Source organism: Bacillus rossius, chromosome 15 (assembly GCF_032445375.1).
Source record: "Bacillus rossius redtenbacheri isolate Brsri chromosome 15, Brsri_v3, whole genome shotgun sequence".
NCBI lineage: Eukaryota > Metazoa > Arthropoda > Insecta > Phasmatodea > Bacillidae > Bacillus > Bacillus rossius.
This window is the reverse complement of record NC_086342.1, coordinates 42,920,493-42,935,774: the sequence shown is the minus strand read 5'-3', so window position 1 is coordinate 42,935,774 and position 15,282 is coordinate 42,920,493. Positions and strand designations below refer to the sequence as shown.

Here is a 15,282-nt window from a genome sequence, read left to right as displayed (position 1 = left end):
AAAAGAACTCTAAATTTAATAAAAATGTAATGTTTCCGTTAAGATTAATTTACGTGGTGATGAAAAAAACTCACGTTATTGAAAAGACGGTAAAATCATAATTTGAACAAACATGGCCGATAAAGTAAACAAAATTCAAATGTGATTACAGTAGGCCTAGGTATCTAAACAAAATCATGCAATATTTGAAAAATTACCCGATTCATTTTCGTTTCACTTTCGCGAAACTTGATAAATTTTCTTTCACTTTCATTTCGTGTGGATGAAGTCTTTTTCGCACATCCCTAAAAATTTTCTAAACTTTTACAAATAAACAATAAATAATAGCTTCCTCGAAAAATTATAATTAACACATCTGCTCAGTAACACATGGCTGCAGTTTTAATTTACTCCAAACCCTGTGAATCAACTGTACCAATTATTAATCAGCTCATTAACATATTTTACATTCTGTCTTAATTAGGTTAAATGAAATTCAACATAATTTTTATATTTAAGTCTTTAAAATAATAATAAAAAAAATATGTGCCTCTTGAGCGATGAAGAAAAATTATGATGAAGTTTTCCTTTTATAGACACAAGGCCAGTCGCCGCTTGCATTTCGAATGGACAACCTCCTCATGTACTTCGGAGTTGGTAACCATGCAACAACTTGTAGTTGAGCTGAAGAGTATCTCATAGTGCATAAAAAATTAAATTTACCTCAAAGCCCTAAATTTTTTGTAACAAAAATAAAAAGTGTCAAAGTTTCTCTAGTTTCCAGAGACTGATAACGTTAACCATCTAAATAATCAGTTATTCCATCAGAACCATAACTGCCATAACTGGTATTGTAAGATAACCATTATGCTCATCCCTAGCTGCTGTACGATTCAGGCAGGCAGTTCCAGCGGCGTGTGTGATTCACATCCAGAAATTTTGTATTTGAAAAGCAAATATATATTTTTTTATCAGTTTATTTATAATGCTCCACATTATTTTAAAGAATTCACCGTTAAATTTCATGACATAGTTTTGTATAATAAGTTCATTTTCTACAGGAACACGTGACTTAGCTTATTATTAAGGTTAGGTGTTTACACATTACTGGCGAGTTCTGAAACACTCACTCTTATTTTATTTTAAATTTTGGATTCATGATACTTTCTCAAGGATGAACGAGAAAAGAGACTGTGCCAGATCTCTGTCTCATTAGAGTCAACTTCTGGATTGTGTGCACTTGTAACTGAGTGGTGCAAGTAAGTTTTCATAACATTGCTGTTGTGTGCGGTATCAGGTTGCGATACCCATTTTTATTTTTGTGTGTTTTTTTAAATTCTGTTCTGGTTGCCACCATTTAAATTCCGTTTAATTGTAACGTCTTGTTTCGTGGTTTTTACCTTCTAAACTTGCGTGCTAGGTGTGTATTGCATGCACCAATGATCTGTACCCATGCTTCGTATCTGTCAAATTTTCTTGTTTGCGCTTCAGGACAGTTGTATTCATATCAGTGGGAGGTATGGAAATGTAATGTTAGGGTTGAATTCTGTTGTATGAGTTTCTTTGAGTCTTGCCTTTTGATAGTTAATTACTTGGTGTGTCAGGCCACAGGGATACATGGTAAGTTTCACTTGCACACTGCGCTTATTGGCGTGGTTTTCTTCCCTATCTTCTTATTTGCGGTATCAGGCATTTTATTAGACCCGGCACCTGTAAGTTTTGCGAGTTGTACTCGTGTCTATATCTGAATCATATCTTGAATCTACTTTAAAATGACAGTTGATATTGCAATGATTTTAGATTGCATTGGAGTTTCAATCCAATGTTAATAAGACATTTTTTTCTCTCTTAATAAATTTATCTTTTTCCTGCAAAAATTTTTCTTAATTGCAAATAGTTCCACTCACTTGAAGTGTTTTCAGATTTCTCTGCTAGAAGGTATCTCTCTCAGCTTCTTCATTTGTTATCTGAACCTTTGTTTGCAGGTTTGGAATCTCCACCGGCGAAGGTCCTGTCACTGCACATTTCAGGTTATTGGTGTAGTTATTGCAGCAAGGAGTATAATTTGCGAATGAATACTAGGTGTCATGAGAAGGATGATAGTGTTAAAAGCCTATCTACTATGCAAAATGCTAAACTGTGATTGGTGTGGCAGGCAGTTTATGCGGAAATAGAGCTTAAAGTGTCATGGTAGATGTTGTAAGGACTTTTGTCACGAATGTATGTCTAAATATGCGTTCTTTTGGAATGAATGTGTGTCGAAGTGTGCGATCAAGCGTGAGTATATTATGCGGGTGCCTGTAATCATACCACAGTTAGACTTGGTTTTAGCTGCACGTGTTGTTGCAGGAGTGGACGGCTACTTGGCCGTGAGTTCATACCCGCCCAAGGTCATGCACAAGTACCCACCGACACTGCAGGTGAGCGTTATGTACCACAGGTGTCGCTAAGTGCAGATATGATTTTATTAGTAAGCTTCTAGTATTCTGGAGTTAGCAGTTTAATTTATTTTATAAAACTTTAATATCAATGTTTGGAATGGTCAAAAACTTAATATTTAACTATAAAAATACTTAAAAAATGCTCTTCTTTGTTTTGTACAATTAATACATTTTTTTTTAGAATTCATCTGAGTTAGAAACACACAAAAATCTAATCATTATTTTCCTTCAAAAATTGGTGAGTAGTTTAATATACTGTTTATAATATAAATAATGTTATTTCAACCCTAGTTTGCGTACTGAAAACCATTTACCACAAGAGTCTCTAATTTGATTTTTTAAGTTTGAAATTAAGGAAAAAAGAAACATTAGGGACGTATGGTTTTTGAAAACTCATGGCAACATCTGCTTTTGATGGTTCTGAAAAACCTCCAAGTGTTTTTGCAGGCTTTTTCTGCCGTTGTCCGATGCTCTTATCACAGCTTGCAAGACGTGGCAGTATCGTAGTCAGTTTGTTGTAATGAATGTGTTTTGATGGTACAGAAGTGTTCCACTGTGAACATTCTTTACAGAGTGAACTTTAGAGCAGAAGTTCACAAACATTTTATAGTTTTGTACAAACAGCGTTCAAAAATCATTCCGCATTGAAATTTTTTTCTTTTCTATTTCTGCATTTTCAGTTAATCCTTGATTTCTTTAAAACTCATGGTAACATTAGTTTGTGATGGTTCTGAAAAACCTCCAAGTGGTTTTAGCCGTGCAGCTCGCAAGGCGTGGCGGTATCGCGGTGCATGTGGAGGACTGTGGAGGACTGTGGAGGACTGTGGAGGACTGTGGAGGACTGTGGAGGACCGTGGAGGACCGTGGAGGACCGTGGAGGACCGTGGAGAACCGTGGAGGACTGCGGAGGACTGTGGAGGACTGTGGAGGACTGTGGAGGACTGTGGAGGACTGTGGAGGACTGCGGAGGACTGTGGAGCACTGTGGAGGACTGCGGAGGACTGTGGAGCACTGTGGAGCACTGTGGAGGACTGTGGAGGACTGTGGAGCACTGTGGAGCACTGTGGAGCACTGTGGAGGACTGTGGAGGACTGTGGAGGACTGCGGAGGACTGTGGAGCACTGTGGAGGACTGTGGAGGACTGTGGAGGACTGCGGAGGACTGTGGAGGACTGTGGAGGACTGCGGAGGACTGTGGAGCACTGTGGAGGACTGTGGAGGACTGTGGAGGACTGTGGAGGACTGCGGAGGACTGTGGAGCACTGTGGAGGACTGCGGAGGACTGTGGAGCACTGTGGAGGACTGCGGAGGACTGCTGAGGACTGTGGAGGACTGCGGAGGACTGTGGAGCACTGTGGAGGACTGCGGAGGACTGTGGAGCACTGTGGAGGACTGCGGAGGACCGTGGAGGACCGTGGAGGACCGTGGAGGACCGTGGAGGACCGTGGAGGACCGTGGAGGACCGTGGAGGACTGTGGAGGACTGCGGAGGACTGCGGAGCATTGTGGAGGACTGCGGAGGACTGTGGAACACTGTGGAGGACTGTGGAGCACTGTGGAGCACTGTGGAGGACTGTGGAGGACTGTGGAGGACTGCGGAGGACTGTGGAGGACTGCGGAGGACTGCGGAGGACTGTGGAGCACTGTGGAGGCCTGCGGAGCACTGAAGGACTGCGGAGGACTGTGGAGCACTTTGGAGGACTGTGGAGGACTGTGGAGCACTGTGGAGGACTGCGGAGGACTGTGGAGGACTGTGGAGGACTGTGGAGGACTGTGGAGGACTGTGGAGGACTGTGGAGCACTGTGGAGGACTGTGGAGGACTGTGGAGGACTGCGGAGGACTGTGGAGCACTGTGGAGGACTGCGGAGCACTGTGGAGGACTGTGGAGGACTGTGGAGCACTGTGGAGCACTGTGGAGGACTGTGGAGGACTGCGGAGGACTGTGGAGCACTGTGGAGGACTGTGGAGGACTGCGGAGGACTGCGGAGGACTGTGGAGCACTGAAGGACTGCGGAGGACTGTGGAGCACTGTGGAGGACTGTGGAGCACTGTGGAGGACTGCGGAGGACTGTGGAGGACTGTGGAGGACTGTGGAGCACTGAAGAACTGCGGAGGACTGTGGAGGACTGTGGAGGACTGTGGAGGACTGTGGAGGACTGTGGACGACTGTGGAGGACTGTGGAGCACTGAAGGACTGCGGAGGACTGTGGAGGACTGTGGAGGACTGTGGAGGACTGCGGAGGACTGCGGAGGACTGTGGAGCACTGAAGGACTGCGGAGGACCGTGGAGCACTGCGGAGGACTGTGGAGCACTGTGGAGGACTGCGGAGGACTGTGGAGGACTGTGGAGGACTGTGGAGGACTGTGGAGGACTGTGGAGGACTGCGGAGGACCGTGGAGGACCGTGGAGGACCGTGGAGGACCGTGGAGGACTGCGGAGGACTGTGGAGGACTGCGGAGGACTGTGGAGGACTGTGGAGGACTGCGGAGGACTGTGGAGCACTGTGGATGACTGCGGAGGACTGTGGAGCACTGTGGAGGACTGTGGAGCACTGTGGAGCACTGTGGAGCACTGTGGAGGACTGTGGAGGACTGCGGAGGACTGTGGAGCACTGTGGAGGACTGCGGAGGACTGTGGAGCACTGTGGAGGACTGTGGAGGACTGTGGAGGACTGTGGAGGACTGTGGAGGACTGTGGAGGACTGCGGAGGACTGTGGAGCACTGTGGAGGACTGTGGAGGACTGTGGAGGACTGCGGAGGACTGTGGAGGACCGTGGAGCACTGCGGAGGACTGTGGAGGACTGTGGAGGACTGTGGAGGACTGTGGAGGACTGTGGAGGACTGTGGAGGACTGCGGAGGACCGTGGAGGACCGTGGAGGACCGTGGAGGACCGTGGAGGACCGTGGAGGACCGTGGAGGACCGTGGAGGACTGCGGAGGACTGTGGAGGACTGTGGAGGACTGTGGAGGACTGTGGAGGACTGCGGAGGACTGCGGAGGACTGTGGAGCACTGTGGAGGACTGCGGAGGACTGTGGAGAACTGTGGAGGACTGCGGAGGACTGCTGAGAACTGTGGAGGACTGCGGAGGACTGTGGAGCACTGTGGAGGACTGCGGAGGACTGTGGAGCACTGTGGAGGACTGCGGAGGACTGTGGAGCACTGTGGAGGACTGCGGAGGACCGTGGAGGACCGTGGAGGACCGTGGAGGACCGTGGAGGACCGTGGAGGACCGTGGAGGACTGTGGAGGACTGCGGAGGACTGCGGAGCACTGTGGAGGACTGCGGAGGACTGTGGAGGACTGTGGAGGACTGTGGAGCACTGTGGAGCACTGTGGAGGACTGTGGAGGACTGCGGAGGACTGCGGAGGACTGTGGAGGACTGCGGAGGACTGTGGAGGCCTGCGGAGCACTGAAGGACTGCGGAGGACTGTGGAGCACTGTGGAGGACTGTGGAGGACTGTGGAGCACTGTGGAGGACTGCGGAGGACTGTGGAGGACTGTGGAGGACTGTGGAGGACTGTGGAGGACTGTGGAGGACTGTGGAGGACTGTGGAGGACTGCGGAGGACTGTGGAGCACTGTGGAGGACTGCGGAGGACTGTGGAGCACTGTGGAGGACTGTGGAGGACTGTGGAGCACTGTGGAGCACTGTGGAGGACTATGGAGGACTGCGGAGGACTGTGGAGCACTGTGGAGGACTGTGGAGGACTGCGGAGGACTGCGGAGGACTGTGGAGCACTGAAGGACTGCGGAGGACTGTGGAGCACTGTGGAGGACTGTGGAGCACTGTGGAGGACTGCGGAGGACTGTGGAGGACTGTGGAGCACTGAAGAACTGCGGAGGACTGTGGAGGACTGTGGAGGACTGTGGAGGACTGTGGACGACTGTGGAGGACTGTGGAGCACTGAAGGACTGCGGAGGACTGTGGAGGACTGTGGAGGACTGCGGAGGACTGCGGAGGACTGTGGAGCACTGAAGGACTGCGGAGGACCGTGGAGCACTGCGGAGGACTGTGGAGCACTGTGGAGGACTGTGGACGACTGTGGAGGACTGTGGAGGACTGCGGAGGACCGTGGAGGACCGTGGAGGACCGTGGAGGACCGTGGAGGACCGTGGAGGACCGTGGAGGACCGTGGAGGACTGCGGAGGACTGTGGAGGACTGCGGAGGACTGTGGAGGTCTGTGGAGGACTGCGGAGGACTGTGGAGCACTGTGGATGACTGCGGAGGACTGTGGAGCACTGTGGAGGACTGTGGAGGACTGTGGAGCACTGTGGAGCACTGTGGAGCACTGTGGAGGACTGTGGAGGACTGCGGAGGACTGTGGAGCACTGTGGAGGACTGCGGAGGACTGTGGAGCACTGTGGAGGACTGTGGAGGACTGTGGAGGACTGTGGAGGACTGTGGAGGACTGTGGAGGACTGCGGAGGACTGCAGAGGACTGTGGAGGACTGCGGAGGACTGTGGAGCACTGAAGGACTGCGGAGGACTGTGGAGCACTGTGGAGGACTGTGGAGCACTGTGGAGGACTGCGGATAACTGTGGAGGACTGTGGAGGACTGTGGAGGACTGTGGAGCACTGAAGGACTGCGGAGGACCGTGGAGGACTGCGGAGGACTGTGGAGCACTGTGGAGGACTGTGGAGGACTGCGGAGGACTGCGGAGGACTGTGGAGCACTGAAGGACTGCGGAGGACCATGGAGCACTGCGGAGGACTGTGGAGCACTGTGGAGGACTGCTGAGGACTGTGGAGGACTGTGGAGGACTGTGGAGGACTGTGGAGCACTGAAGGACTGCGGAGGACTGTGGAGGACTGCGGAGGACTGTGGAGCACTGTGGAGGACTGTGGAGGACTGCGGAGGACTGTGGAGGACTGTGGAGGACTGCGGAGGACTGTGGAGGAACGCGGAGCACTGCGGAGGACTGCGGAGGACTGCGGAGGACTGTGGAGGACTGTGGAGGACTGTGGAGGACTGTGGAGGACCGTGGAGGACTGCGGAGGACTGTGGAGGACCGTGGAGCACTGCGGAGGACTGCGGAGGACTGTGGAGGACTGTGGAGGACTGTGGAGGACTGCGGAGGACTGTGGAGGACCGTGGAGGACTGCGGAGGACTGCGGAGGACTGTGGAGGACCGTGGAGCACTGCGGAGGACTGCGGAGGACCGTGGATCACTGCGGAGGACTGTGGAGCTCTGCGGAGGACTGTGGAGGACTGTGGAGGACCGTGGAGCACTGCGGAGGACTGTGGAGGACTGTGGAGGACTGTGGAGGACTGCGGAGGACTGCGGAGGACTGCGGAGGACTGCGGAGGACTGCGGAGGACTGCGGATTACTGTGGAGAACTGTGGAGGACCGTGGAGGACCGCGGAGGACTGCGGAGGACTGTGGAGGACTGTGGAGGACTGTGGAGGACTGCGGAGGACTGCGGAGGACTGTGGAGGACTGTGGAGGACTGTGGAGGACTGTGGAGGACTGCGGAGGACTGTGGAGGACCGTGGAGCACTGCGGAGGACTGCGGAGGACTGCGGATGACTGAGGAGGACTGCGGAGGACTGTGGAGGACTGTGGAGGACTGTGGAGGACGATGGAGGACTGCGGAGGACTGTGGAGGACCGTGGAGCACTGCGGAGGACTGTGGAGGACTGTGGAGGACAGTGGAGGACTGTGGAGGACTGCGGAGGACTGTGGAGGACCGTGGAGGACTGCGGAGGACTGTGGAGGACCGTGGAGCACTGCGGAGGACTGCGGAGGACCGTGGAGCACTGCGGAGGTCTGCGGAGGACTGTGGAGGACCGTGGAGCACTGCGGAGGACTGCGGAGGACTGTGGAGGACCGTGGAGCACTGCGGAGGACTGTGGAGGACCGTGGAGCACTGCGGAGGACTGTGGAGCACTGTGGAGGACTGTGGAGGACTGCGGGGGACTGTGGAGGACTGTGGAGGACTGCGGAGGACTGTGGAGGACTGCGGAGGACTGCGGAGGACTGCGGAGGACTGCGGAGGACTGCGGAGGACTGTGGAGGACTGTGGAGGACCGTGGAGGACCGTGGAGCACTGCAGAGGACTGTGGAGCACTGTGGAGGACTGTGGAGGACTGTGGAGGACCGTGGAGCACTGCGGAGGACTGTGGAGGACCGTGGAGGACTGTGGAGGACTGTGGAGGACCGTGGAGCACTGCAGAGGACTGCGGAGGACCGTGGAGGACTGCGGAGGACTGCGGAGGACTGTGGAGGACCGTGGAGCACTGCGGAGGACTGCGGAGGACCGTGGAGCACTGCGGAGGACTGCGGAGGACTGTGGAGGACCGTGGAGCACTGCGGAGGACTGCGGAGGACTGTGGAGGACCGTGGAGGACTGCGGAGGACTGTGGAGGACCGTGGAGCACTGCGGAGGACTGCGGAGGACTGCGGAGGACTGTGGAGGACTGTGGAGGACTGTGGAGGACTGTGGAGGACTGTGGAGGACTGTGGAGGACTGCGGAGGACTGCGGAGGACTGTGGAGGACTGTGGAGGACTGTGGAGGACTGTGGAGGACAGTGGAGGACTGCGGAGGACTGTGGAGGACCGTGGAGGTCTGCGGAGGACTGTGGAGGACCGTGGAGCACTGCGGAGGACTGCGGAGGACTGCGGAGGACTGTGGAGGACCGTGGAGCACTGCGGAGGACTGTGGAGGACTGTGGAGGACTGTGGAGGACTGCGGAGGACTGCGGAGGACTGTGGAGGACCGTGGAGCACTGCGGAGGACTGTGGAGGACTGTGGAGGACCGTGGAGGACTGCGGAGGACTGCGGAGGACTGTGGAGGACCGTGGAGCACTGCGGAGGACTGCGGAGGACTGCGGAGGACTGTGGAGGACCGTGGAGTACTGCGGAGGACTGCGGAGGACTGCGGAGGACTGTGGAGGACCGTGGAGCACTGCGGAGGACTGCGGAGGACTGTGGAGGACTGTGGAGGACTGTGGAGGACTGTGGAGGACTGCGGAGGACTGCGGAGGACCGTGGAGCACTGCGGAGGACTGCGGAGGACTGCGGAGTACTGCGGAGGACTGCGGAGGACTGCGGAGGACTGCGGAGGACTGCGGAGGACTGCGGAGGACTGCGGAGGACTGCGGAGTACTGCGGAGGACTGCGGAGGACTGTGGAGGACTGTGGAGGACCGTGGAGCACTGCGGAGGACTGTGGAGGACTGCGGAGGACCGTGGAGCACTGCGGAGGACTGTGGAGCACTGTGGAGGACTGTGGAGGACCGTGGAGCACTGCGGAGGACTGTGGAGCACTGTGGAGGACTGCGGAGGACTGTGGAGGACCGTGGAGCACTGCGGGGGACTGCGGAGGACTGCGGAGGACTGTGGAGGACCGTGGAGCACTGTGGAGCACTGCGGGGGACTGCGGAGGACTGTGGAGGACCGTGGAGCACTGCGGAGGACTGTGGAGGACCGTGGAGCACTGCGGAGGACTGTGGAGGACCGTGGAGCACTGCGGAGGACTGTGGAGCACTGTGGAGCACTGTGGAGGACTGCGGGGGACTGCGGGGGACTGCGGAGGACTGTGGAGGACCGTGGAGCACTGCGGAGGACTGCGGAGGACTGCGGGGGACTGCGGAGGACTGCGGACTGTGGAGGACCGTGGAGCACTGCGGAGGACTGTGGAGGACTGCGGAGGACTGAAAGACTGCGGGGGACTGCGGGGGACTGCGGAGGATTGCGTAGGACTGTGGAGGACCGTGGAGCACTGCGGAGGACAGTGGAGGACTGTGGAGGACTGCGGAGGACTGAAGGACTGCGGGGGACTGCGGGGGACTGCGGAGGACTGCGGAGGACTGTGGAGGACCGTGGAGCACTGCGGAGGACTGTGGAGGTCTGTGGAGGACTGTGGAGGACTGCGGAGGACTGCGGAGGACTACTGCGGGGGACTGCGGGGGACTGTGGAGGACTGTGTGGCAGGCGGGCAGCGTGCAGCTGAGCGGGCAGTCGCGCTGCCTGCTGCTACGCTACCCGGAGCGCCTGGAGGTCTGGCGGCTGGGCAGGGCAATGCCAGACGGGGAGGAGCCCGGCCCCCTGCCCCTGGCCCAGGAGCCCGTGCAGCTGCTGCAGCTGCGTGCGCGGCCCGGGGAGCTGCTGCAGAGCGCGGCCCTCAGTCCCGACTGCCGCTGGCTGGCTCTCTCCACCACCTCTCGCCTGCAGCTTTACGCCGTCTCTCAGGTCTCTTTCCGTCCTGCGTAACAGCGTTCAGTCTTGTGGCCAGAATTGTGTTCTTACTGATAAAATCCTGGTGAACAAGTGAGATACTGTATTTTTTTTTTAAAATGCAGGTTGTCTCAATCCACGATAACTACCGTGTTTACCTGTACATAATGCTGCGTATTTTACTAAAACTATGGAAACTAAACTAAATGTAAGGGTTGCATTATAACTGCAAACTTGTTTCTTGCCATCGAGAATAGCTTATTTGAAAAACTACAGGCTCTGCCGCTTTAACGCTCTGTTAAATACCGCCTCCTGAACCTCCACTTAATTGATAGGGGTGTGCGAATATTCGTAAATACGAATAGTTGCGAATAGTAACTGACGAACTATTCGCATTCGTAAGTTGAATAGCAAAATTTAAAATTGCGAATACCGTATGCCCGAATATAAGGCGACCTGCAGTTTCAGGAGGCCAAACAAATGTAAAAATAATTTTGGTAGAAATTAATGTGAAAATTCATTAGACATACATTTTGTGTTGATAAATCCTTTTTGTATTTATGTATACCGCATTTAACTTTCCGTTTCACAGCTACGTATTACTAGTATTTAGTAGTGCGTTAAACGTAATAAAGCAAACAAAGAATGCAGCTTGCCGGAACAAAACAAGTGGCTAGCTGCCATGGTGAAGCATACGGTCATGAATAACTTCGGTGACGTGACCGCGAATATTTGTCCATATTACTCTCTGACAGAGAGTCTCTGTCCTATGAATTTTAAAGTATAATCTAAGATAATTATGTTGCTTGAAAGGTTTTTACATAAATAAAGAGTGGATTACTGTGAAATTATTAAAATGGCTTTTGAAGCAACGTACCAAATTCCTGTAAATAAAGCTTCTTCGGCAATGTTCGTTTTACAACAAAGAAATATTGTGGAAAGACAGTTGGCAGCCATGAATTTCCAAACATTACATCTGAAATGTTCTTAACATTTTCTGTTTGTAAACGTAAACAATCGTTCTGAAAATAACTGTGATATTTTAGTACAAATATTTCCATTAAAAATCTGAAATTAAATTAACGTAAATGTTAACACGCGATTGTACACAAAATACAAATATGATATGTGTAATCAAAGGTTGCCATTTTGAGATGCTTCAACATTCACATTTTTACTCAAGAACAAATATTTTAATTTTCAACTTTAAACAATTGTGAATTACCACAATATTGGGTGGACTTATCGTTTTCCCCGTGTGAGGTAACGAAGTTTTAGTTAATATAAAAATCGTGAATATTTTTGTTAAAAATGTTTCTACTGTAGCTTTCAGCTTGGAACTAATGTTAGCGGTGCTGACGTCTTGGGTGCGAAAATAAGGCGACTTCCAATTTTCTCATCTCTCGTTTATGTAAAAATGGTCGCCTTATATTCGGACCAATATTTACATAAAATATAAAATAGATAATTATTAAATATCATTATATATGAAATAAAAATTCATGTCCTCAAAACTCTTAAAAATACTAAGTGAACTTTTTTTTTGTGGTTTCATTCACAGAAAATATCTTATATAAACTAAATATATGAAAACCCGCCATTGTTCAGTGTGGTAACATTAAAAAAATATATATATTACAACTGTTCGACTTCGAAACTATTCACATTCTATTCGAAAATTTTACTCTTCGATTCAAAAATATTCGACCATCAAATTCCACTATTCGCACACCCATATTAATTGAAAAACTATATGTTCCTTTAAACAGCATCACTTAGGTGATTGTAATCCGGGACTTCCTGAGCATCTACGTAGGTGTGACAGATGACAGTTGCAGGGTGAAGGGGAGGGTGTAGATGGAGATTGTCACTGGGTTGTCTCTGATTGTCTTCCCTGTGGCTGCTGGGAAGTCCTCCCTCTTTACTTTCCCAGGTGTCCATCATCTGTCACAACATTCTTGGCTTTCTGAACAGCCGTGCTGCTTTTGAACTACAGTCAAAGAACACAATGTAAATCAAAATCACTCTACTGACAAAAGTGGCACCATAAAGAGTCTAGTAAATATGGAATAAATTTAATAATTTAAATTTCAAAGTGCTGTGTGCTTCCAATCCATAAAGTCTTTTTCGTAAACTCATAATCAAAAAGTTTGGTGTCTCATTATATTCAGAGTCGCGTTATGTTCAGGTAAATACGGTATATCTCTGCCTCCCGCTGCCGTTTAATCAGACTGATGCACTACGGCTACAGGTCTGGCTTCACGGCATTCTTTGTCTGTGCGTGTCTGTTTTATGATTTAAAAACTGACTGCATTAGAAACGTATACACAATCGTTTATAAAGCCTCAAAGGAAAAAAATCGCATGGCCTTATGTCGGGTGAACGAGGAGGCCAGAGAAAGATACTTATGTCAACTCTGCCATTAAGACAAATCTAACAGTCAGGTACATGAACGTTCAACTATTTTCGTCCAGAGAGATTCCATTGGGGAGGGGCTCCATCCTGAAGTTACAGAATCACTTTAAGCAAATTGCAGATCACAAAATGCTTTACGCTCAGGAGTTAATATTTTGCATAGTTGCCGCTGCAAGCGAGAAAACAATAAATCACTACTGACATTGAACCAAAACTCTTCAATTCTTACAGTTGATACTACATATTAAAATTTATTACTAGGACATTCTTTTATGGACATACTGTATAATTCCGATATTTAAATATATGCAGCAATAGTAGAATGTATGAGTTAATGCTTATGATGTGTGCCAGTAGATATTTAACTATGTTATTTCTAGTAACTGAATTGTTACGTTTAAGAGAAAATAAATACAAGTTATGATGATAACTAAAGAAAAAGATGTAATAGTTTTTTACATTTTGTGTTTAACACGTACGCAACTTTAGGTGGCACTGAATATATATTGAAGATGAGTTAACTCATTAAATGCAGTAGATGTGCTGGAATGTGCAATGGTTTCTCTGGACGGATCATTGTGAAACACAGGTAATAGTAGAGTGTAGTGTAGTTGTGAGAGGCAGCAGTGTGGTTGTGAGAGGCAGCAGTGTGGTTGTGAGCAGTGGCGGATCCAGGATTTTGGTTTGGGAGGGGCTTGACCCAGCTGAGGCTAGGCTTTATCAAGGCAAACACTAAAACAATAGTGGACCCAGATGCTTTTGGAGGGGGATTGAGCCCCTTAGCCCTCCCTCTGGATCCGCTACTGGTTGTAAGAGGCAGCAGTGTAGTTGTGAGAGGCAGCAGTGTGGTTGTGAGAGGCAGCAGTGTAGTTGTGAGAGGCAGCAGTGTGGTTGTGAGAGGCAGCAGTGTAGTTGTGAGAGGCAGCAGTGTGGTTGAAGAGGCAGCAGTGTGGTTGTGAGAGGCAGCAGTGTGGTTGTGAGAGGCAGCAGTGTGGTTGAAGAGGCAGCAGTGTGGTTGTGAGAGGCAGCAGTGTGGTTGTGAGAGGCAGCAGTGTAGTTGTGAGAGGCAGCAGTGTGGTTGTGAGAGGCAGCAGTGTGGTTGAAGAGGCAGCAGTGTGGTTGTGAGAGGCAGCAGTGTGGTTGTGAGAGGCAGCAGTGTAGTTGTGAGAGGCAGCAGTGTGGTTGTGAGAGGCAGCAGTGTGGTTGTGAGAGGCAGAAGTGTGGTTGTGAGAGGCAGCAGTGTGGTTGTGAGAGGCAGCAGTGTGGTTGTGAGAGGCAGCAGTGTGGTTGAAGAGGCAGCAGTGTGGTTGTGAGAGGCAGCAGTGTAGTTGTGAGAGGCAGCAGTGTGGTTGTGAGAGGCAGCAGTGTGGTTGTGAGAGGCAGCAGTGTGGTTGTGAGAGGCAGCAGTGTGGTTGAAGAGGCAGCAGTGTAGTTGTGAGAGGCAGCAGTGTGGTTGTAAGAGGCAGCAGTGTAGTTGTAAGAGGCAGCAGTGTAGTTGTGAGAGGCAGCAGTGCAGTTGTAAGAGGCAGCAGTGTGGTTGTAAGAGGCAGCAGTGTAGTTGTGAGAGGCAGCAGTGCAGTTGTAAGAGGCAGCAGTGTGGTTGTAAGAGGCAGCAGTGAAGCAGCTGTGAGAACTCTGTGCAGGGCGAAGGGGACGTCCCTCAGCTGTGCAAGAGCAGGTTCCAAGGCAAGGACAGCGAGCCGTGCCACGCCATGCTGTTCTCGGGCGGCGGCCACTTCGCGGTGCTGGCCAGCAACGCGGGCTTCCTGGATGTGTACCAGACGAGCCACGAGGCGGTCGTGTGGCTGCGCACCGTGCACTCTCCCTCCAACCCAGGTCCGTCGCCCGTGCCTCGTGCCTGCATGGTGGCTCTGTTCCAGGGAAGATGGAACATCAACAAAAATAAATTTTCTTCAGAAATATTTTGCTGACTTAAGATTCGTGCAACCTGGTACACCAATCCCTCATGTATCATGTCTTCAGATTGTGCTAATCCATTTAGCGCTATGTTAATTGTACTGCCCCTGTCTTAAATAGCACATCTGTAAATTTCAGTTAGCACGAAATTGCCACAGGCAAAAATATAGTTGGGTATGACGCCACGAAGTCTGTTTCAACTTCTGTAAAGAACAGATTTGCCGTGGGATACAGTTAGCCAAACAAGGGGGGAAGAGATACACGCGCAAGTCTGACTACGCTATCGGCTGTTGGACAAACATCAGCTATGGCAATTTAAGTTACGACTATGGAGTGTAAAGGGTCAA

General features: G+C 51.1%; 1 protein-coding gene across 2 annotated transcripts in view; it reads left to right on the top strand.

The window, feature by feature from the left end:
* LOC134539505 (U3 small nucleolar RNA-associated protein 4 homolog) overlaps nucleotides 1-15,282 on the top strand; it is a 101,069-nt gene that overhangs the window by 58,708 nt on the left and 27,079 nt on the right. For both annotated transcript variants that reach the window (XM_063381582.1, XM_063381581.1), the window contains exons 8-10: nucleotides 2,329-2,399; nucleotides 10,361-10,618; nucleotides 14,662-14,854. In XM_063381582.1, coding sequence (XP_063237652.1) covers nucleotides 2,329-2,399; nucleotides 10,361-10,618; nucleotides 14,662-14,854 — 522 coding nt within the window. The remainder of the gene's footprint in view (nucleotides 1-2,328; nucleotides 2,400-10,360; nucleotides 10,619-14,661; nucleotides 14,855-15,282) is intronic.